At 38.7% G+C, this 25,175-nt stretch overlaps 1 protein-coding gene across 2 annotated transcripts; it reads left to right on the top strand.

Moving 5' to 3' along the window:
* Positions 1 to 1,079: 1,079 nt before the first annotated feature.
* CNR1 (cannabinoid receptor 1) lies at positions 1,080 to 23,861 on the top strand. Of its 2 annotated transcripts, none has more exons than XM_066254245.1 (2): positions 1,080 to 1,767; positions 20,734 to 23,861. In XM_066254245.1, exon 2 carries the CDS (start codon positions 20,797 to 20,799, stop codon positions 22,210 to 22,212), a length of 1,416 nt encoding a protein of 471 aa, XP_066110342.1. In that variant the 5' UTR covers positions 1,080 to 1,767; positions 20,734 to 20,796; the 3' UTR covers positions 22,213 to 23,861. The 2 variants fall into 2 exon arrangements, with proteins under 2 accessions (XP_066110342.1, XP_066110343.1); XM_066254246.1 differs by lacking the exon at positions 1,080 to 1,767 and adding an exon at positions 7,367 to 7,392.
* Positions 23,862 to 25,175: the final 1,314 nt, after the last annotated feature.

Here is a 25,175-nt window from a genome sequence, read left to right as displayed (position 1 = left end):
TCTTGGGGTCAGAGTGACGTGGCTCCATCAGGTGGGAAACATACAGTCCGCTCCCGACACAACTCGTGAGAGAGAAAGATGTCTAAATAACCTCGACCACCGCCGCCACGACCTTGCCCAGGTCTGAGGGAGGGGAGGGGGTGCCTTTTCTGCTGAAACAGTGGCTGGGGCTTGTTGGTAGGTTCGCAATTCACAATAAATGTAAAGACCAATTAAGGTTTGATCCGTGCACACGAGAGGCAGACGACGGCTGATAGCGGAACCAATTAACGAGCATGTTCCCTAATTCCTGCCGCGGCTGCGGGGCGCCCCGTGGATCCCCAGGCGCCTGCGGCGGCGGCCCCAGAGCCCCGCGCGGCCCCGACCGGGCCCTGGAGGAGGTGTCCTCCTCCAGCGAGAAGGTGCGACGAGCGGGGCACGGGGCGCTGGGAAGGGTCGCGCCGAAAAAGGGGAGCTAGCCGCTTATGGAGCCCAACTGTTCGCAACCGGGGCCGGGCAGGTGGGGCGCACCCGCGTGGTCCGCGCCGGGCGGGGACAGCGGCTGGAAAGCACCCGGCGCAAAGCCAGGAGGTTCCCCGAGGGCGAAGGACAGGTGGCCGCGCGGCCGCCACCAGGTAGTAAAGGGCTCAGGAGCTGCGCGGCACGGTCCGAAGGTTTCACCGGCCCTGGGGCCCGGCTCGCTTCTACCCGCAACGGGGGCGGCCTGGCGAAGGTGGTGTGGGGCTTGAGGTAGCATCCCTGGTCTGCGGCGCCCCGGCCTCTCCGCTCGCGCTCCCGTTTTCCTTCTGACTCAGCCCGCTGCCCCAGACGTGACCCCCGCGCAAGGTGTTGGTGCTGCGCGCAGTCGGGGCGCGCGTGATTAATAGCCCCAAGGTCGGGGGCGGCGCAGGCACGAGCCTGTCCTTGGCTCCGCCAGGGTGTGAGGGTATCCGGAGGAAAGCTAGGTCATGACAGTGGGGCCCCAGGGACAGTGGCGGCGGCGGAGGAGGAAGAGGAGCAGGAATGCGGGTTGGAGAGGCTGGTCCCCTCTGGCCCGGGGTGGGCAACACGGCTAGTGCCCCGCGTCAGCAAAGTTTGGAGCCACTGGCGCGGCGCTGAACGGTGCGCGGGTCCCTCCTGCGCAGTTCCCTCGGCGGGGTCTGTGCCGCCGTCGCTGCCGGGGCAGGACAAAGGCTCATTAACACGTGATGGGACCGCGCCTCATAAATGGGACTGGAGCGAGAGGGAGCCAGAGACGGAGCGAGAGCGGAGGGAGAGGCAGGGACCGCGCGAGAGGCGACGGGTACCCGGACTGGCAAAGACGGGCAGACCCACGCCGGGCCTGGCGGGGCGAGCGGGAGGACCCAGCGAAGAGCCGGGGGAAGGGGCGAGGCTCACGGGCAGAGGGCAGCCAGTGCTGATTTTTGTCGCTGGCGGGCGCTGCAGGCAGCGGACGCCGGCGCGCGGTTAGCGCGGACCGACTGACTTACTGACCGACGGACTGAGGCGCACCCGCTCCACCCCATCCCGTCGCATCCCAGCGCGGGCGCCGCCTCCCTCCCTCTACTCCGCGGCCACCCCTTCCTTCTCCACTTCTTTTCCGCCTCCGCCTCTTCTAGGCTCCCGCGGCGCCAGCGCCTTTCCTCTGGCCCGGGCGGGGCACCTCCGCTCCCTGCAGAGCTCTCGGTGGAGTCAAGGGGGACGTTCCGTTCTAGCAGAGAAGCAACCCCTGCGTTGGGCTATTGGTGCCCAGGGAGCTTTCCATACGAGAACCAGGGGATGCGAAGGGTAAGACCTGGCAGACTTGCGTTTGGAAATACTTTTTCTCCTTCATCCCCCTTGGGTACTGACCAGTGTAATCCCCAAGTGTACATCGTGGAGTTCTTATTCCGTGTGAGCGATTCGTGCCTGGGTGTTTACTTAGCTGTGTAGCCCCAGCTTCTTAACTGTGGTCTGTGCTACTTCTGGAGGTTTCCACCGTTTAAGAGTTATTGAATGTGTGTATACCTGGCTGTCTGTATGCACTGATGTCTGTTTGTGGAAAGTGTGTAATTGTGCATGTTTGAAAAACAGGGGCTTCAGTTGGTGCTTAATGTCTATAAACCATATCGGTAAATAAGTCTTCCCAGAAATACATCTATCTCTGCACCAAACCTAGAAACTGTCTCAATTATTAAATACTATATGATGAAATGTATGTCAAATAATAAACTTTTGACAGAAAAATATAGCCACAAGAACCACTCTGAGGAAAAATAAATGGGCATGTAACTAATATCTAAATTTGAATGTTGATGGAACCATTTAACTCAGAAGTGGCCATTAGCTGAAGTTTATGTGTTTTTAAAAGACGTTTCTTGCTAATGCTCATGAGCATAAATGGATCACGTCCTGAATGTGTGTTTGCTGTGATAGACGTGAGCAACTGTCATTTGGTCATTTGAAAATTTAAAAGCAATATGCATGTTTCTAATTTTAGTTTTCAGTTGAACAGAAGAGAAAAAAAATTAGTCACTTATTAATCATTTTGTCTCTCATATCTTTTTTTCTCCAAAAAGTGTTATTCTTGCTTTTTGTTGTTAATTTCTTGACGTTATATTAAAAGTCCTCTAGCATTTAATCCAGCAAGAGATCAGAATAGATTTATTGGTTATAAAAGTGTTGAAAGATAGTTCTGTGGGTCCCATAACTTCTCATTTTTATTACTAAGTTAATATCTTTTGAACAATGAAGGAAATGCAATTTCTTAGCGGAAACTGAGTGGACATTAAGTATCAGTGGGGTGACCACTGCTATCAATCAATTTAGCAGAATACTGAGAAGCTCAGAGCAACCAACCTTTAAGATTCCCATAGGACTTTATCTGATTTAAAGTGTTGCTCTTCTAATCCCACCCTGCTGACAGTTTGCAAGGGAAGATAGACGGATTGATTTTTCTTGGTCCCCTTTTTCCTTGGTACTCTTTTCCCTTCTTCTACTCTTCTAAACTCAGTTTAAAGCAGTTTTATCAAAGTAAAAACCCATGTATAGTTTCTGAAGTGAGACAGTTTTCTCATAGTATCCATACATGAACAGGATCCACAGACCTCAAGAATTTTAAACGTTGTGTAACCTTCAGGCAGTTATCTCTCAGTACAACAGTAGTTGCCACAGTTGGGCAGGATGTTTTAGGATGAACATGGTTTTTAAAAATGAATCCTCTTTAGGTTATCAAAAGAACTTACTGTAAAAGGACTCTTTTTGTTCCAAAGATGTCTTCAGTCCATTCAAGGAGCAGTCTTGGCTGAGGTATGTATCAAGTGTCTGACAGGGAGAGGTCTCATTGTGTTGCTATCTCCATGGGGGTAAAAATGATGCCACAGAGGGGAAATGTTCAGTTCTGACCTTTCAAAAATAAATGACTATGCTTGCATACACATTGTTAAGAAGGCACGTCCCCCATTTTTAATAGACAGCATTAGTATATGTGCATACATAAGAGAACGCTATGCCTAGTCCCTCCAGTAAACCATAGGTGAGAGTATTTAATTTGGTGTGTGAAGTTTTTCCATTCTGGTGAAAATGTGTTCTCACATTGGAGTAGTGCTCGGCTTTGTTTGCTATCCACTGTTTTCTGTCTTTTTCTGTTACCCTTTTCCCAGTGGACTGAGTGCCTCCCTGTCTCGCCTATGAGATTGTTCTTTTCTAATAAGCCTAGCTGCAGGATCAATGTGTTCTTTTTGGCATTTCAAAATGTTAAAATAGTGAAATTGTTAAATGTTACCAAGATGAAACTGCTGGGAATGAAATTGTCCAGAAGAACTACTATATATTTGTGGCATATTTCAGTCTATTCCAAAAGAAAAGAAAACTCCTTGAATTGGTTTACCTATTTTCTCAAGAAAGAAGCAGCCCCATTGATTAGTGTTGATAAGTGTTTAGTATGCAGTGTCAGCTTATTAATTACTAAGGCAAAGCCTGAAAAACTCATTCAAAACAATTGTGTGACATTCTTCTCTGTTTTGACACAGAATTAATATTAAACACCAGGAAATTTAGACAGGCTCCTTGTTTGTCTTGCGTGTTAGTGTTTAGAATTAGAATTGCAATACTTTGTTGTATAAGAATAAACTATTATGAAATGGAACTTATAACAGCAGTTTACAGTTCACCACGCTTACCAAATGTTTCTTCCCAGAAAACAGTTGGGCTGATAAGGAAGAGGATTATTTCTCATAATTAGCTCTCCAGGAATGCTGCAAAAAAGAGTAATAAATTGAATTTGGAAATCCCTAATAACACATGATGAATAAAACGAGATTTGGTTATAGTGCCTTGAATTTGGTCGGTATCATGGAGCGTGTCCTTTAGGTTGCTGCCTGTTCTAGGGGGTAATTACATTAGCTCAGTTGCATGAAGAACACAGATGAGAGCTTTTCATTCCTGCTAAAAAGGATGTCGTGTCTCCACCAGTGTAAGTCTGGCTCCTCTATTTTTGTCTTCATCATTTTCTAATTGAACCAACAAATTAAAATGAAACCAGCATTTGGATTTAAATTATTTATAATTCTGGTTGTTTTTTTGTTTGATTTTACTCTGAAACAACCTGGGCGCAGTAGTGTTTGAAAAACTGGGCTAGGATCAGGTTTCTATGTCCTGTATCTATGTTTTGAGGGACCGCAAGTTCTGCTGATCTTTCTTTTCTTGACTGAAGATTGCTAGAGAAGGTAAAGAGTTAAGAGGAAATCAAAACCGATTGATGTACTCTATATTGGCAAAATTTTAACTTCATTTTTCTCCCTACCTTAGATCTCCAGCTCTTTCCTAACCCTGTTCTTGAATTATGTTAACTTCATATTATAACTGAATGAATGCAGTCTTTGAAAGGTGGGGGAATTCAGCACTGCCACTGAATTGCTATCAAATGTTTTGAATACCATTTAATTAGATCAGATTAACATTATAACATATTATAGATCAACTTAGATTTCCCTCACATGTATTCTGAACTAAAAGAAACAATAAATGTCATCCAGAATATATATGCAATATCAAATTATATGCTGCATGATTTTAGATGACTAGATGTGTAAACACTCTTCTATACATAGGAATGAAAAAATTTTTTATAGATATATATCATGACCAAAAGAAAGTGAGGCATTTTGCCTTTACATATCTGAACATATAATTTAGGTTTTAAATAAACACTGTAGATTTGGGGAAATGTCCAAATTTAGGACAGCTGTGCAGATGGACACTGAAGACTCAAGGCAAAAAGAAGTACCCACCTTGAATCAAAACAAGGGTGTTCTTATTTTTCATCATACTAGAACAAGTGTTTTTGTCCTCTGTGTTCTAAGAATCTTGCAAAGATGCCAGGATGGGCATAACCATATTTGATCATAGTTTTATCATAAACACTAATTGCTAGTTTTAACAATTTTCACCAATCTTGCTAATTGCATATTACTTTGGAGAAGAAAGTAGAAGGAAAGTTGGAAGAAAATATATGAAGTTATTACTACCTCACACAATGCATATTAACATAGGGATGTTTGTTACATACTGTATAACAAATTCTAATGCTATCACAAGTAAGTTACTGCTATAAGAAATTTGTGAAGTCTGAGAAAGGGAAGAGTATGTTTAGTGGTTTCCCAGTGCCTCTCTCATGGTATTATTTAAACAATTTGATGTTAGATGAACTTCTGTCTCAAACAGCCCGGCATGGTTAATAGGTAAGTTAGAACATATCAGTAAAAATAGGTCAAAACTATTATTATATAAAGTAATCAGTGTGAACTTCTAGTTCATAACATAAAATATATGCTAAAATTTTTCCTGGGTCATATTTTTTTAATAAACAGGGTACCTCATAAAAAATAAAGTATTACATTTCACTATAATAGTTTTTCTAGGAAGAGTTGCAATTACAGCCTTTTTTTAAATCTAGTTTTCATTGATATTTTCCATATATTAATGTATAATTTTGGGAAAGCATTTAATTTAAAAGTTTCATTTGGATAGGTGTTCTTTTGTTTGTTTATTTTGTTTTGCATAACTTAATGATCATGGAATTCTTAAGGCTCATAGTTGTGTTTGTGTAGGTCTCTGAGGGAAGAATTGTTACTCACCAAACCTGAGCAAATGGGCCTGGGCAGAGTCACAGTAATTGTCCCAGAATACAATGAAGTCTATTTTCACCCCAGCTGGTGAAATTTTCACACCTGACTTAAGGAAAACTTTCAGAGTTTCTCTTTGTCTCTTTTGTTCTCTTGTTTTTGAATATGTGAATTAAGACTGGTTAGGTACAAATCAATACTTTTTAGTTCACTCTTTTCTTTAACCCACTGTACATAATATCCTGTATTTTCAAATAAGATTTCTAAAGTGTATTTTGTATTTTTTAAATGCAACAAGAAATGTAAGTTCCCTTTTTTCCTAGCACAGATGGCAAATCATTTTTCCCTAAGAGTACAATATTTTATTATCTAACGTCTTATTTTGTACTCTAATTTAGATTCATAATAGTTTAGAGTTAGGATTTGTTGAATAGACATTTGATATATTTAGCTTGATTTCTTACCATTATTACCAACTCTGAATAGCATTTTAAATTGTTGTTTTTTAAAATTTCAGATGATAAAGTACAGTATAATTACTTAAATCTCACAGTGTAATATCTATTTTTTTTATCACTACTAGCAAATTTTATGCTATTGCTTTTTAAAGAAAAGCAGAGGCATTTTTCAAAGATGTGCCAGGCAATCTGTTGTGGTAGTTGAATATACTGGCAAATGCTTTCACAAACTGTGTATGTCAGTAGTATATTTAAATATAATTAAAATAACATACAATTGAGAAATAATGTTTGTCAAAGTTTATGTTTAAATGGCAGTGTTCACTTCTTTCGTTCATCATTTCTTTATCTGTTCTTTTAGACCATATATTTAGAGAAGAAAATTAGAATTAATATGTTCTATGAATTGTTTTAAGAAGGTTCCCATTTAAACTGATGATAAATTTCATTATGCTTGAAAAAAACAAACGAACTTCTGCTTCCATATAGGGACATTTGTACTAGGAAATTTCATAACATTGATTTCTCTTGGTCAAGAGGCTAAAAATGATGTATTTTAATATAGCAAGTGAACCAACACCATAGGTAATATGTCACTCTTGCTTGGTTTTAAATGAGCAACATTTAAAAATAAATAAATTTGATTTATTCTTTACAAGAGAGATTTAATGGTACTATGATCTGTGTATTTTGGTTTATTCTAGTGTGGATTGTTAAATGGACCAGATTTTCAACTCATTTTAATGCGTTGCTACCAGAATTTGTAAATGTTTTCTCCAGCTTTTATATAGGTTGTGGTGAGCAAACAACATGCACGTGGAGAAAGGAAAACTAAACAACATATAACCAAAGTAAGCAAAAGATCATCCAGAGAATTATGTATCTTTGCATATGTGGGAATTTGAATTTGGAAAATGTACAACTACTTTTGGAAATTATATCTAAGTTCTTACAAATAAAAAACTGGAAATCTTTGAATGAATTTAGTCCTTAGCTAAGGAAATTAATTATAAGTAATCTATGATCCATTTCTTATTGATAAAATTATCAGAAAGAGAACAGTCTGCCCAGAGTCATATATTTTAGTACTTTGGGATACATTTCCATATATTTATAACTTTTAAGTATATTTGGAAGATACTTGCCATCCATAAACAGTGTAAATTGCATAATTACCAGGATAATTTTGTAAGATAATTTGCAGTGGATCTGCATTATTTAAGCCTACTGCAAAATTTCCATTTTAGTTTGTCATTTTCTGGGTTCATCTCCTGTGTTACATTATTTTATGGTTCTGGGGAAAGAACAGAAACAGAAACATTTCCATCTTTAAAAAACCAGCTGGAACGCTAACTACTTTCATTTTTTTTCTGTTCTTCTTTGTGCAGGAACCATGGGTTCTCTCACAGTGGTGTTGAAAGAAATGGCTAGCAAGACTATGTAATTTTACGTAGACTTTGCCAGTAGGATTAGGAGAAAGTGGTGTAAAGTTCTTAGTTTATATCTGCATAGTGGGTATTTATATATTTTATCTTGAAGTTACTTTTCTTTGCTGGATAAGATATAAAACAAACAATAAATTTCCTGAACAGTGCAAAGAAGCCCTGAATTGTAAGCTGGGAGGTTCTCTACTTGTGCTTATTTTCAGGCTAAACTACATTATTCTATTCCAATCAGATAGAACAGCCTTGGTTTTAAAGATCTGGAAAATTACTGTGACCTTGTAGGATAACTTTATATCAGGTAGTATGATTCCTCCAACTTTATTCTTCTTTCTCAAGATTGTTATGGCTTTTGGGGATCTTTTGTGGTTCCTATATTACAAGGCCGCAGTAATCAAAACAGTATGGTACTGGCATAAAAACAGACAGAAATCAATAGAACAGAACAGAGATCCCAGAAATAAACCCACATCTTTATGGTTAATTAATATTTGACAAAGAAAGCAAGAACATACAATAGGGTGAAGACAGTCTATTCTAAATAGTGTTAGAAAAATTGGACAGATACGTGCAAAAAAAAAAAAGGAAACTAGACCACCTTCTTAAATTATACACAAGAATAAACTCAAAATAGGTTCAAGACTTAAATATTAGACTCAAAACCATAAAAATCTTAGAAGAAAACATAGGCAGTAAAATCTAAGACATTTGTCATATATAAATAAAATCTTAGACATTTATCAATATTTTTTCTGATATATCTCCTCAGGCAAGGGAAACAAAAGAAAAAAATAAACAAATGGGACTATATAAACTAAAAAGATTTTGCACAGCAAAGGAAACCATCAACAAAGTCAAAAGACCTCCTGAATAGGAGAACATAGTCACCAATGATACATCTGATAAAGAGGTTAATATCCAAAATTTATAAAGAACTTATGAAACTCAACACCAAAACAACAATCCAATTAAAAAATGAACAAAGGACCTGAATAGACACTTTTCCAAAGAGGACATACAGATAGCCAATATATATATGAAAAAATTATCCACATCACTAATCATAGGGAAATGCAAATCAACACTACAGTGAGATAGCACCTCACATCTGTCAGAATGACTATCATCAATAAATCAGTAAACAACAAGTGCTAGCGAGGATATAAAGAAATGGGAACCCTCATACACCATTGGTAGGAATGCTGATTGAGTTTCCGGAAAAAATTAGAGAAGTGGAACTGCCTTATGACCCGCTGATTCCACTTCTGGCAATACTGTATATGCAAAAAACCCCGAGACACTGATTTGAAAGAATATATAAACCCCTGTGTTGATGCTGTGCTATTTATAGTAGCCAAGATTTGGAAGCAGCCTATGTGCCCATCAGTAGATGAGTTAGCCAAAAATCAGTGGTATAGTTATGCAATGGAATACAATTCAGCTGTAATAAAGAAGAAAATCTCACTGGAGAGTGATATGCTAAGTGAAATAAGCCAGTCAGAGAAAAACAAGTACCATATGATTTCACTTATACGTGGCATCTAATGAACAAAGCAAACTAACAAACAAAATAGAAACAAACTCATAGATATGGAGAACAGCCTGACAGCTGTCAGAGGGGAGGGGTGTTGGTGACTGGGTGGAAAAAGTGAAAGGATTCAGTGAAAAAAAGACTCACAGACACAGTCCACAGTACAGTGATTACCAGAGGGAAAGGGGGGTGAAGGGAAGTAGAAGAGGGTACAGGGAGATGGTGATGGAAGGAGACTTGGGGTGGTGAACACACAATACAGTGTACTGATGATGTACCATAGAATTGTACACTTAAAACATAATTTTAGTAACTAATGTCACCCCAATAAATTCAATAAAAAAATCTGTGAGGGGCCACTTTGTCATGAGCTGGCTCCCTTAGCAATCCATTTCGATGATCTGAAAACCTATATTATAGAATTGTCTTTCTTGCTATCTAAACTCAATTATTTCTATTCCCTCCCTGCCTCCTTAGTCTTTTTCCTGGCCATAATCTTTAACAATGGTTCCTAAACTTTATAGTGTGTTAGAATTTCCTGAATGCCTTGGTAAAACACGGATGCACCCCAGCCCTAGAGTTTCTGTTTCTGTAGATCTGAGGTGCATCCTGAAAATTTGCATTTCTCTCAAGTTCCAAGTGATGCTAAAAGCTGCTGGAGATGACCCTTTGAGAGTCACTGACCATAAAATAACTCCGTATGTACTGAGAACAGCTGGGGGACTGCTCTCACCTATCTTATTTCATATTTCTTTATCTTCACGTTATTTTTTTCTGAATCCTTTCAGTTACTCAGCTTCATCCAGAATTGCGTAATTGCATTACACAAACCCGAGGAAGGATTTGACCTTGAAAAAGTACAATTGAACTACTCCATGGTTTCAGTGGCATACAAATTCTGTTCTTGCATCCAATTAGCATACATCCTTCTTAATCATAACTATGTTTCCAAAGCACATTTTGCATCTTTACTGAAACCTAGTTCTTCAGGTTCTCTTTGTACATAATTACTATTTGCATCTTGAAAGCATATTTCTCTGTTTATATCTTTCATTGTTAGTATACACTGAATATTTTTTATTTAACATTTCAACTTAAGTAGGTGATACATACATTTCTAGTTTTTAAAATTATATCTGAATGGAACCCCAAATTTACACAATAATAAAAACTTACTTAAAATTATTCCAGTGAGGAGATGATAGGAAGGAAATTGAATTGCTTAGAAAGCTACTGTCTCCTCAATTTGTATGAGTACTTGAACAAATATTCACTTCTCTTGTGAAATATTTTAATTTAGCTCCTATAATAATAGAAGACAATTTTCCATTCTTTTTCATCCCAGAGTTATGAACTGTGATGGTGATTTCATATTTGAAAATTCAAAAGCTATATGTTTCATAAAATAGAAATGAATTGAGTTTGTTATCAGAATTGATTTGGGGCTACTGAGACATTACCTTCTTACTTTTAACCATATCTTGGCATAAACATATCATTTGTTTTCAGTAAAACTACTTTCCTTTACTCATTCTTAATTATTTTCTTGAGGAAAAATTCTAAATATTCACAATTAATTTTCATTAATTTATTAAATTTTCTCAATGTCTTTTTGCCTCAAGAGTAATTTAAAATTTCATTTTTGTAGGCAGTAGTAATAACCCATTTTAACCCTCTATAACATGTTTTCTTATTTATGTTTTAATTAATTCAGTTGTAAAATGCATTAAATGTTGTAATAGGAGAAGTTGCTCAACAGAAGCAAGAAATATGGACTGAATAGAATAACAGCTTGATTCCTGAGGGCTTATAAAGGCCACTCCATCTAGTGGTTGAATTTTCATATAACTTCTCTTAAGTTGTGAAAAGACACTTGCACAAGAGAAACTCATTTGGGAAAGAGCAACGCCTAATAGCAGGCATTTGCCAGAAGGAAAAGTCCATCAAAATCATTTTATATATTGTCTTTAAAGGTCTATATCAGGAGTAGTCAACCTTTTTATACCTACCACCCACTTTTGTATCTCTGTTAGTAGTAAAATTTTCTAACCGCCCACCGGTTCCACAGTAATGTTGACTTATAAAGTAGGGAAGTAACTTTACTTTATAAAATTTATAAAGCAGAGTTACAGCAAGTTAAAGTATATAATAATAATTACTTACCAAGTACTTTATGTCGGATTTTTACTAAGTTTGGCAGAATAAATCTTTAAAAAACAACTTACTATAGTTAAATCTATCTTTTTATATATACTTTGGTTACTCCACTACCGCCCACCATGAAAGCTGGAACGCCCACTAGTGGGCAGTAGGGACCAGGTTGACTACCACTGGTCTATATCAACAGTGTATAATTAGGCTTTGTTTGTGGCTGTGCACGTCACATGATTTATTTATTTATCATTGTTATATGGCTAAACATTACATTTCATAATGTATATATACCTGAGCTTAACAAGAATGAGAACAAAGTAAGTATCAGACCTTTGATCATAACCTATACTTGTTGCCATTATAACTACTATTTGGTACTGAGCTAAATTATCCCAGGATAAATAATTGTTCATGCTTTTTATGTAACTTATACATGCGGGCACTTTTTTTTTCATAGGGAAGTTTGTATGAGACCAAGACTTAAGTTTAATTCTCTAATGATCATCTGACTTTACTCCAAGGAAAACTACCCTTTGTTAAAAGCCATTCTGCTAAGATAGGTCTGCCATGTTGCCAATCCACACCAATATTCATTTAGTGAACAGATATTGAGCATCCACCTTGTGCTAGGCAGAAGACATGCAAGGCCATGTAAGATAGAGCCCTACCATCAAGGTTCATCGTTTGAAGGACTTAGAAACAAAAAAGACTGCTATAAGATGAGTCAGCAGTACCCATCCTCTCTCCTTGGGAGAAAACCTCAAAGCAGATATAGGAAGGGGATTTATACAGCCCAATACTATTGATAATGATGTATCATGCGCCTGTTACATGTATTCATATCTGATTCTGTTCTGTCCTCTGTGGGAGGTGGGAAGCAGATGGGCTTTGTTTGATGGGAAGAAGTTGAATGGTCAATCATTTCCGTTGTTTTCTTAACCCATATCCATTGCCTGTATGATACATGGGTATATAATGTCTGCAGTACCACATTGCTATAGTAACATCTCTGTGCCCTTTGGGCAGCAAGAGTTGCCACAGGCACTCTCTTGTTGGAGCCTTGCTGTGGTTTGCAGAGTTTCTTCTGCCTGATTCCAGCCAAGATCTTAGGAACTAGCCACCGAGAATCTTCTTCCCTCTGGGTCTAGAAAAGTACACTGCTCAAGGTGGGAAGTTGAGCAATTTCAAGTGAGTTTGAATTTCTCCATATAAAGAATGAATGTTTAAAGCTTGTTTACTAACAACAGTGTTGTCTCATTGAGACCTAAAGAAGGGAGCCCTCTTCACTCACTGGTGTTGGGGAAACTGTCATTACCATCCACAATCCTTATAATTGACTAATGAAGAAAACATAAACCTACCTAATTAAAAATAATAGTGGCAATAGTGAGCTAGATTTTATTTATTTGCCAACAGTCATTGCAAATAAGGTGCTAAATCAGGGTTGAGATTTATAGTTTAGAGTTCATTGTAATACTTTGTCCCTGAAGACCATGGATCCAGGATGACTTTCAAGTGCCATGGGCATCTTTTTTTGTGGTCAGCACATCATTCCTCCAGATTTTAATTGTTCTCTGTGTAAAATTATCATGTATTATTTATAACCTCCCTCTCCCAAAATCATCTCTTCCCCCTTCCTTAGAAATGGAAAGAAGAGTGTTTTATTAAATGATTCTTCAACCTCAAAGTTAAGAGCAGGGACTTTGAGTCATGTGAACCTGGTTGAAGTTTTAACTCTTCCCCTCTAGTTGAAGACTGGACAAAGCATTTTGCCTCTCAGGTTTCTCACGTAGAATGGGGATTGCAATACACCTATTTCATATAAATATTAAACAAAAGTAATATATATGCTTAGCACAGTGCATGGCAAATAAACATTTAAATGTTTCTCATTGAAATATTTGGGAATTGGAATTTTCTCTATTGTGCATTTAAAGCACCCAAATTCTTTGAGATTGGCACCTGGAGAGTCAAGACTTTGTTTTTAGTTGGATTTAATTTGTATGTTCATGGATTCAAAGAGAAAATAACTCTTATTGAAAAATAAATGAGGAAACTTGAAAGCATGCTGCACCATTGGACAATATGTGGCACACTTGAAACTATTGCTAGCCTGACCTGTGGTGGTGCAATGGATAAAGTGTTGATGAGGAATGCTGAGGTTGCCGGTTCGAAACCCAGGGTTTATCTGGTCAAATCACATATGGGAGTTGATGCTTCCTGCTCCTCCCTGCTTCTCTCTCTCCCTCTCCAAGCTCCCTCCTTTCTAAAATGAATACATAAAATCTTTAAAAAAAGGAACTATTGCTGTCCTTGGTAATATAATTTAAAGATAACCTGTCTAATGGGTTCTACATATATTACAGATTAAAAATATACATTGCTTTTGCCTTTTCATGACCAACCCTCATATGCAAGATAAAGACAGTTTTATGGAGGCCCTGGCCAGTTGGCTTAGTGGTAAAGCATCGGCCTGGTGTGTGGGAGTCCCGGGTTTGATTCCCGGCCAGGGCACACAGGAGAAGCACCCATCTGCTTCTCCACCCCTACCCCTCTCCTTCCTCTCTGTCTCTCTCTTCCCCTCCCACAGCCGAGGCTCCATTGGAGCAAAGTTGGCCTGGGCGCTGGGGATGGCTCAGTGACCTCTGCCTCAGGCGCTAGAATGGCTCTGGTTACAACGGAGCGATGCCCCAGATGGGCAGAGCATTGCCCCCTGGTGGGCATGCCAGGTGGATCCTGGTCGGGCGCATGCGGGAGTCTGTCTGACTGCCTCCCCGTTTCCAACTTCAGAAAAATACAAAAAAAAAAAAAAAAAAAGACAGTTTTATGGAGTATATTATAAATGGATGAAGCTTCTTCTGTATTAAAAACTGCTCTACATCAAGGAAAAGCTGCTTCCATTATGCTTGATTACTTTCTTTACAGATTATGTAGAAAAGTTATCTCTCTGAAAAAAAAAAAAGAAAGGTACTTATTAGTGGGAAAATCAAAATAGCAGAGCAGAAGTAAATGGTAAATGGAATGTTATAAAAGTCTTCAAATCATTTCATTTATATTATGAATTTGCCTGAATGATAGGCTCTTCTTGAGCATCTTCAATGACTAGTAAGTGCTGATTCAGTGTGATTTAATTCTTGAACCTTGAAATTCTTTTAACAAATCTTTAAATGTTAAATAATTAAGCATACTTAGGTTAAATTTAAAAAGAAATATAGCCTTAGAAGAGTCTTAATGTCTGTTTAGCTTATATTAATTCATATATTTTTATAAAAAAATATAACTGTTAGTAAGAATAGACAAGAAAATAATGCTTATTAGTAACTTGAATTACAAAAAAAAAGAAAAGAAAAGCTAAAGCTTTGAGAACCAACAGAGCATTACAAGTATAATGGAATTTTCTTTTATATATGGCGAAAGGAGCTGATATTAATAGAAAGGATTATGTATTTTTGCTGAATTATCAGGATAATTAATTCAATCTTTTATTTCTCTTTGTTATATAGAAGATGATACAAAAAAAATCACCAAACTACTTTAATAATTCCAAAATGCTAATGGTTAGGTAAGAGTTAGGAAAGACTCAGTGCCCATTTAATTGCAGAAGATATTGAGTTACAATGTTAGCCTGTGAGATCTGCCATGTATATTGAGGACTTAGACATAATGCAATTATGAGTCAACTAAAATTTTTCATACTAACTTTATAGGAATACATTAGCAAGTTATTTTTCTTGATCAAATTAGTAGAAAACAGACTTGTTTCCAGAGTGAATGGAAAATAACAAACAAATATATCCACTGGCACCATCGTTCTCTTGGTTTTTTTCACAAGGCTCTCCTCTGAGGCTAGCCAAGCAGAACAGCCAGAATAAACAAACAAACAAACAAACAAAAAATGCAGGGAACAAACAGGGTTAAGCCAGGGCCTGGGACTCCTGCGTTTGATACCGTGGACTGCTGTCAATTTAGATACTGTGAACTTGGCATTGTCTCCTTAAAGCAACTATAAACTTAGAATTTTAGAGAAGGAGTCTGGTGGGCTGATACAGACTATAACTATATTGGGAGCACCAGTCCTGATGTTTCCAGTGGGCTTTCTGCCTTCCTTGACAGAACAGTTGCAGGAAGTGAATACTGTGTAGTGTCTGTCCCCCCAGAGATGCTGCTCAGGCCAGAACTGCCAGGATTTTGACTCCAGATACAACAGTGATAAATATCTAAATTATTGAGATGTCTCTCTGAAACAAAGGAAGTCTCCAGCTGGGCAATGAAGAATAAAATAACCTGGTATTAAATTATACTGATACACAAAAGATGCTATTTGAAGTCCTGGTTTGAGGACTTTTATGATGCTCACCCTATCAGAACATGGATGTCTTATACTCTTAATGGGTATAGAAACAAATATATAGATCTTGGGTAGAGTTTCTTTTTTTATAAAAACTCCATACTGCTGCCATTCCTATGAAGTTTTTTTGATAATACTATAGCTTGCTAGTTGACGTATGATTTTGTGTGGAGGGGGTGGAGAGGCAGGTGTGCATATACAGAGATAGATAAAAAGAACAGGTGATGGTAGTCTAAAAAACTGAAGTTTTAGAAAAATAATAGGTGCAAGACAATGCATTAAAATATTTTTATTATTGTTATAAAGGCATGATTTATACCATAAATTATTAGACTATGTTGATTTTTTTCAAGCAAAATTCAAGGAAAATCCCCTTAAATGTCATTCAATCATTCTTTTACTATAACTATAATAAAAAACCAACTGCTTCTTTAACAGGTACATCTATGCATCTTGCTAGAAATTTCCAATTATGATTTTCCCAGTAGCAAACAAAAACAAAATTAATGGCAGCTGTGTCCCACCAAGCCTGAGAGCTATATTACAATACTAATGAACTCTCAAAGAAAACTCTCAGTGCAAAAAATAAGCAGGTGGAAATTACTGTAATAATCCAAATGTAGAAATAAAAGTAAGAATTACTGAAATGCAAAGAACAGTCTTCTTGCCATGATCCCATTAAATTAAAATAGCCTGTGCACAGTGGTGTTTGGACATTACTGAAATCCTTGAACTGTACAAAATTCATGTGTATTTTTCAACTGTATTCTTTAATTAAAGTTGGCTTATATTGGACAGAAATTACCTTGTATTTCATAACCACACCATGCTCTAGCTCATATTTTAGCATGCTAGTTTGTATTGATGAAATGCTTGGTTGCATTAAAATGGGAAATTGTGATCACATATGTGGTGATCTTAATCTACAGTAAATCATAGGCGCACACATTTTGCATTATGGAAATAAGGTTTGTGATCCTTTTTCTTCACTTTATAGCTTCCAGATACTAACTTCAGTCCTTGAGGCCATACCAGTAGGCTGATCCACCAAGATGGGCTGGCATAGGAAGTAGTGATTTAGTAGGAGGTAGTCTTAATTACTACACATTGACAAAATGCCTCAATTTTTGTCTTAAGAAGCTGGAAGACTTGAATCTAAGATGCAAAATAGCTTTATCCTAGTTACTGTTAATCGTTAAAACTACAAAAGCTGAAACTCTGGAATTTGAGAGACATAGGTTCAGCTGCAAACTTTTCATATTCTAGACAATTTACTTAACATCTAGTGGCCTCCATCTTCTTGTCTGTAAAATGGGAATTATAAATAAGCATCTGATAGAGTTGTCATTACCATTTAATGATAAGAATATATGCAGTCTAGCAAATGCCTAGAATATATGAATAGACAGTCCTCTTCCTTTACCCATGTGCATATCTTCTATTTTCTTTGTGCTTTAAGTGCTGAGACAATAATAAAAATTAAATAAGCATCCTATGATCTAATTAAGGCAATGAATTACATTGATATATAATTAATAATATATGGCTGAGAGCATTCTAAGTAATAATTATAATTAATATTGAAGAGTTAAATTTTGGGCCACACATTATGTTAAGTGCTTTTTAAAATATTTCATTTTCAGCACAGTTCTACAATTTAGGCCTCCTCTCCCTCCTCCTGCTCCTCCTGTTCCACCTCCTCCTTCCTATTTTATAGATGAAATACTGAAGTTTTGAAAAACTGACATGGGTTTGACACTAATCTTGGTCTGCTAACTCTTTTTTTTTTATTTTTGTCTGCTAACTCTTAACTCATTGTTCTTTTAGTAGTGCCTTGACTGGTTTGCAATCAGTGGGGAAAATAAGGGAGATAGTAGCATCCCTGTCTTAGGTTAGAGAGGTGGTGTCCATAAAGGCTATAAGCAGCTTTAGACCTGTACTTAGTCCAACATGGTAGCCACTAGACACATGTGGCTACTAAGCACTTGAAATGTGGCTAGTTCCACATGTTAAAATGATAATATTTTTGGATACATTGTATTAAGTAAAATACATTACTAAAATGAATTTTCCCTTTACATGTGTGTTTTTACCTAGACACTGGTAAAGGGAAATGTGGCTTGCACTACATTTTTATTGTATAGCACTGCTCTAGAACTAGAGCATCTGGGTTCTTTCTGGTTCTGCCACCTACTAGCTGTGCAAACCGCGAGTTACTTACCCTCTTTGTGCCTTTCACTTATTAAATGGGGATAATAACAGCACTTACCTCACAGGACTGTTGTGAAAATAAATAATTTCCTACACATAAGAGGCTTAGAATGCCACCTGCACATCATAAGCTTTCTGTAAGTGTTTCAAAAGGGAAAATCAGCAAGACTTAGTGATTTACCTGATTAGAGAGGCCAAGAAGGAGGACGAATCCAGGGTAAGTCCGAGGTGTGAGCTTGGACACTACAAAGATTATTCACAACACTGCAAAAAATGTGAAAAATGACACGAGTGAAGGTAATTTACTGCAGTACTATTTGTACTATCAAGAAATGATAGTGAACCTAAACCTCCATTCATAGGAGGCTGGTCACATTTATTTCATGGATAACTTAAGGTAGCTGCTAAATAGAGGGAGGTTTTACGCACTAATTATCTTCTTGTAAGTAGAAAAGCAAAGAACACAATACTATGTATAGTATATTAAAGTTTTTAAAAAAGAAAGTAAAAGAGAAATGAATATACACAATTGCTTGAATATGCATGGACTATCTCTGGAAGGAGTAACAGGAAACTTCTTACCTCTGAGAAGGAAAGCTGGTTGGCTGAGACATGCGGCAAGAGACTGACTCTGCTATATCCTTTCATATCTTTGAATTTTGAATGTAATACTATAGAATTTCAAATAAGTAAATCCTTTATTAGTAAGTGTGAAGAGAGAGCTAAGTTGAGAGAAGGTGATCTCTGGGATGGACTGGCTCCCATAGCTGCTTTAAAATGGGCTCAAGCTTTGGTGTTTGGGTCAGATAGCCATCAAATTCATTCATGTTCCTCCTCTAATTTTAAGAAAAGGCAGGTAAATATTTTTAAATTACTGCTTTAATGTATCAGATAGTAAAATTCACCTGTCACCTGCTAGGTTCGTCTGAACATTTCTAAGGGTGCCTAGCCCTTTCTTTCTCATCTGTTATCATATTCAGACTGGTGAACTATAGAAGAAAAAAAGATAACATTCCACATTCTAGTTATGAAAATAATTATATAACTCAGGATGAAATGATACGATGTCTTGTCTCCACCCACACTAATCCTATGTGTACTATTGTCGTAAACATCCTTTTCTTGGGGAAGCCTCCTTCAACCCCATGTACTGGCTGCTCCCACTGTCCTGTGTATACCCAGTTGTCCCTGTCACTACACCTTCTCATACTTATGGGGTCAGTTGCCTGTCTTCTCTGTTACACAGCAATCCACGTGATCAGGGACTCTTTCTTGAGTCCTTAGTGGTGAGCACAGTGCTTGACACACGGTGAATATTTATTTGTGGAATGGGTGAATAAACAAATTATTAATTCAGACAGGTAGGATTTCTGCATTTTAGCAAGACTCAGAATTTTAAATTTTTTCCAAGATAACAACTATCTGTTTTTTCTCCGGTAACTGTGTAATATTGTCAGGAGCAACAGCAGTAAATAAATATTGATTTTTATGATTATTTTAATTATTATAAATATCACTCAGTACTTTTAACTTTTTTATAAGCTAACAAACTTAATAGCCACATTTTCAAAAAGCATTTATAAATGGCAAAAGCAATTCTCTGGTTGTTTATTTTGAAACAAAACCAGATTGCTTAGCTTAGAATTCAAGAGCCCTTACCATTTGGCCTGTCCTCGCAGGCGTCCTTATTTCCAGCTCTGGCCACATGGGAAGCCGGAATGATGAGGCCTGTCCTCTCTTGCCAGCATGCTTGTGTCACCACACTATCAAGGGGACACTGCCAGGGAGTACTGTCTATCATCACTCCTCCTCAGTAATAAAGATCTTGGTCTTCTCACAAGCCTCAGTGCAAGTTTTCCCTTCATGACATTTTTTCTTAGTTGGTGTCGACATTTGGGAAGTTATTCTCAGTCATGGCTCAGTCCAAATGTGACCTCTGGGGAAAACACTTGCCTGAAGAGACAGGACTGGAGCCCAGGTTTTCCTGCCATGGCCACCTGTTTCCTTTGGGTCTCAGCCGTTTCTTCCTTCCCCTTTACACTCAGCACACAGGCCACACTGCTCAATCTCTGATTCCACACTGTTTGTTCAGGGTTGTCTTGCACATTCAGTCTAACCTGGGTGACGAGGTGATTCAAGGCTCCAAGAGCAGAGATTTTGTGCCATGTTGCTTCCCCCACCGGCAGTAGGAGGCTGCATGTGACCGGTGAAGCCAGGTGCAAACTCTTTCTGACAGGACTGGGAGATGCACACCATGCCCAGGACACAATTTTCTTCACTGGACTGTCAGACCCTGGCAGTCCATTCAGGACTCACACAGTGACTTATACCCTGAGAGCTTAAATAATGAAAGCTTTTTGTTAACTCATTTTGTGGACTGAATCTGGCAAGGATTTTACCTGTATTCAGAGACAGGAATGAAATAGCACGATGGTTTTATTGAAGCTTTTTGTTCTAATTCTCCTGGTTTTCTCACCATTCAGCTTTTCTGTTTTCCCTCTGTCAGGATTCTCTGCTGCCAGCATCTTCCTCAGTCGCTGTGAGTGTGGCCTAACTGAAGACAGGGGTTATGAAGTCCATCCTGGATGGCCTTGCAGACACCACCTTCCGCACCATCACCACGGACCTCCTCTACGTGGGCTCGAATGACATTCAGTACGAAGATATCAAAGGCGACATGGCATCCAAATTAGGGTACTTCCCACAGAAATTTCCCTTAACTTCTTTTAGGGGAAGTCCCTTCCAAGAAAAGATGACTGCGGGAGACAACCCCCAGTTGGTCCCCGCAGACCAGGTGAACATGACCGAATTTTACAACAAGTCTCTCTCGTCTTACAAGGAAAATGAGAACATTCAGTGTGGGGAGAACTTCATGGACATGGAGTGCTTCATGATCCTGAACCCCAGCCAGCAGCTGGCCATCGCCGTGCTGTCCCTGACGCTGGGCACCTTCACGGTCCTGGAGAACCTGCTGGTGCTCTGCGTCATCCTCCACTCCCGCAGCCTCCGCTGCAGGCCCTCGTACCACTTCATCGGCAGCCTGGCGGTGGCAGACCTTCTGGGGAGTGTCATTTTTGTCTACAGCTTCGTTGATTTCCACGTGTTCCACCGCAAAGATAGCCCCAATGTGTTTCTGTTCAAACTGGGCGGCGTGACAGCCTCCTTCACTGCCTCGGTGGGCAGCCTGTTCCTCACAGCCATCGACAGATATATATCTATTCACAGGCCCCTGGCCTATAAGAGGATCGTCACCAGGCCCAAGGCTGTGGTGGCATTTTGTCTGATGTGGACCATAGCCATCGTGATCGCTGTGCTGCCTCTTCTGGGCTGGAACTGCAAGAAGCTGCAATCTGTTTGCTCAGACATTTTCCCGCTCATTGACGAGACCTACCTGATGTTCTGGATCGGGGTCACCAGTGTGCTGCTGCTGTTTATCGTGTATGCATACATGTACATTCTCTGGAAGGCTCATAGCCACGCGGTGCGCATGATTCAGCGCGGCACCCAGAAGAGCATCATCATCCACACGTCAGAGGATGGCAAAGTACAGGTGACTCGGCCGGACCAAGCCCGCATGGACATTAGGCTGGCCAAGACCTTGGTCCTGATCCTTGTGGTTTTAATCATCTGCTGGGGCCCTCTGCTAGCAATCATGGTGTATGATGTCTTTGGGAAGATGAACAAGCTCATTAAGACGGTATTTGCCTTCTGCAGTATGCTCTGCCTGCTGAATTCTACCGTGAACCCCATCATCTATGCTCTGAGGAGCAAGGACCTGAGACACGCTTTCCGGAGTATGTTCCCCTCATGTGAAGGCACCGCACAGCCTCTTGATAACAGCATGGGAGACTCGGACTGCCTGCATAGACACGCCAACAACACGGCCAGTGTTCACAGGGCCACGGAGAGCTGCATCAAGAGCACGGTCAAGATTGCCAAGGTGACCATGTCTGTGTCTACAGACACTTCCGCTGAGGCTGTGTGAGCCTGACACCACCCAGGCAGCACAGGAAAAGAAATTTTCTTTTTTCTTTCCTTTTTCTTTCAGCTCAAAATCTAGAAGAGTCAGATGTCTCATCGGTTATATTTTTTAAGTTTATCGCTTACTGAAAAAGTGATTTTCACCCATGATCAGTTGTCTGTTCTCTAATGTTTTGGTAGTTTAGTTTTTCAAACTCATTTCTCCAGGGATATACGATGAAGAAAGACTGTTGATTTAGTGACTGGACACTTCTTCAAAATCTCAATGAAATAGGAGGGAAAGCTTTTGCTACACAATTTGAAGTCTGAGTACGAATAGAAAAATGCCCTCAAACGAGTAATGCCTTTGTAACCACAACTTTCATTATAATGTGAAAAGTATTTGTCTATTATTATCAGAGCTGTCCATTTTTACAACAGTTATAGTACTAAAGTAGAGCTATTTTGTGAAATGTATTGTGTCCTGTGAGGTGTGTGTCAGTGTTTACTATGTGTTATTTATATTTGTCTAGTTCAACAAAACTGAAAAGTAGAATTTTGAGAACAATGGAATATAAGCTGTGGATATATGCCAATGAGACCACTTTTTTAAAAAAGAATATTGCCCATGATATAACTTTGAAACCTTAATATTTTTTCAAACATCTCTATTTAAATTTGACATTGAAAATCATCATAAAGATTTATTTATTCTGTTAATCCAACAAAAAGAATTTGAAGACTCTCCAAGGCATTGAGCAGAATTCACTGACACTTAAAAATTTATTAGCTCTGCATTTTCATACAAAGACATTTATTATCTTCTCAAATAAAGCTAGTCTCTTGGGTGATGGATTACAATTAGAATGGAAGAGAGAGAAGGCATATTGACTTTTTTGGCTGACATCTCTGACTTTCTTTAGTCTTTAGCTATTATTGGACTTATTAAGACAGCATGTGTCAATCTTAATGTATATTGTTATCACTGTGCAATTGCTGTTTACTTGAAGAATATTGTATTCTTATATTCCAGGTTTAAGTAGATTTTTGCCTGGTTGGCCAAACAACAGTCTTCATTTTTTTCTTAATTGTAAAGAAGTATTGTCTGGGTCAGTGAAATTATACTGTGTGTGAGTATGAATATAAATGTGTGTATGTGTATGTTTTTATCTTCTAACTGTTCTAGTAATGTCATAAAGTGAGAAGACTGTGACCAAGTGTAAACTGTACCACTTGCTGAACTCTTGTACATGAATTCATTTCTAAAACTGAGTTCATTCAGAAGTCATGTTGATAAAAAAAAAAAAAAAGAACATTCAGAACCCTCCCCAACCCATCTCACCTTTGCCTTTAAGAGGTTGGGCCAGGTATTACTAAACTGACCTTTAAGTATTCCACAAGACCAGTGTTTAGCAAAGAATAATCAGTAATAAGCATTCAAGTGAAGGTCGGTATATTACGATGTTAATATCAGGAAATAAGAGTGTTTTGGTTTCCGAGCACCTAATATGGATCAAGTCCATGGAGATGTCAATTATTATAAGGGAAGTGTTTCTAGAAAACCTTCAATGGGAACATTTTCATTTGTATTTGTAAGCAGTGTGATCCCAATTTAAGTTACACTATACACAGTTTGCTGAAAGTTAGATGACCAGGCCCAGCTCATGTGGATAAGGAGGCCTATCTATCATACAGTGAATAATTGAGATAGAAAAGGACAGTGAGGAGCTGACACCCTTGTGGTTGAGGCCTGGATGACATATGACTGCTTCTGTGCTTCACCCAGGTGCCCTTGGGGACCAGCCAGCCTCCAGCTTTGTCTGTATAGTTTGAGGCTAAGGAATAGACTTCTTCTCTGGTCTTGAATGCCAGGATCTGAAAGCATAAAGATGAGCACAGCTTTCTGGCTTCTTAGGCCCTCTTCTGTTTTTCCTAATGGTGCCATGGCTGCTCAGAATTAGGTCCTTTCCCAGTAAGCATTGATATTGCTTAAGAAACCACTTGACTCTGACAAACATTACTTACAATCTCCTTATACAAGAAAAGCATGACTCCTGCAGGATCCAGAGGCCTGCAAAGCATGAGGTGAAGTGGGAGCTAATATTTTTGGTGACTTTTTAGGAATTTAGAGACCTGTGCAGCCAGGTGGAGTCTTCTTTGCAGTGTCTGGTCTGAGGCTGAATGTGGCCTGTGGACCAAGCTGAGATACTTTTAATCATCTGTCTACATAGCTCAAATCTACCTGCTGTTTCCCTTACTTTCCCTTACTTTACTGGGATATGCCGATGAGGGCTCAGGTTGCTAAAGGATTAACATGAGCTCTTTAGAAGAAGGAGAAAACAATCTTTATGGAAAAACTTACCAGGGTCTAGTTTTCATTTAAGAAATGTCACCCCTTTGTCCTGCATTAGCCTGAGCTAATCCACATCTCAGAGCTCAGCAGGCAGTTCCAACTTTCTTCTCACAGCTATGAAAACCTGGTGAAAATGAAATTCTAGTTACTGGTTAAAGAAAAACCTCTGGGATTGATTTTTGAAACTGTATTTGTGTGTATGCAGTGTAGATTTTATAGTGTGTTGTACTTTCAAGATTTTCAAGATCTAAATTATATATAATCAAATTAAGGGACCATGGGGCTGATGGCACTAAACTGGTGCTTATTGATATTCTAAAAAATATCTGTGAAATATCATCATGTACGTGTTATACCACCTTCATTTTAAAACACTTAAATTAGTTTGATTCAACATTTAAATTAGTTTGATTCACTTTGACACTTTTAATATCACTTCCTAACTCGGATTACTCAAATGTTTTCCTCATGAGTATACCCATTAGAATTATCATTTATTAGTATCATGCATTAATTAGTTCCTAAATTAGACCTATTAATTTAATATAATTTAGATTTCAACAAGTTTTAAAAGGTCCAACTTCAGAAGTATCTATTTTCCTCTGAGGTTAATATATTTGTCCTGACCACGTAGC

The sequence above is a fragment of the Saccopteryx bilineata genome, chromosome 1, assembly GCF_036850765.1.
Source record: "Saccopteryx bilineata isolate mSacBil1 chromosome 1, mSacBil1_pri_phased_curated, whole genome shotgun sequence".
NCBI lineage: Eukaryota > Metazoa > Chordata > Mammalia > Chiroptera > Emballonuridae > Saccopteryx > Saccopteryx bilineata.
Note: the sequence above shows the minus strand (reverse complement) of the source record. Positions and strands in the feature narration are given on the sequence as shown.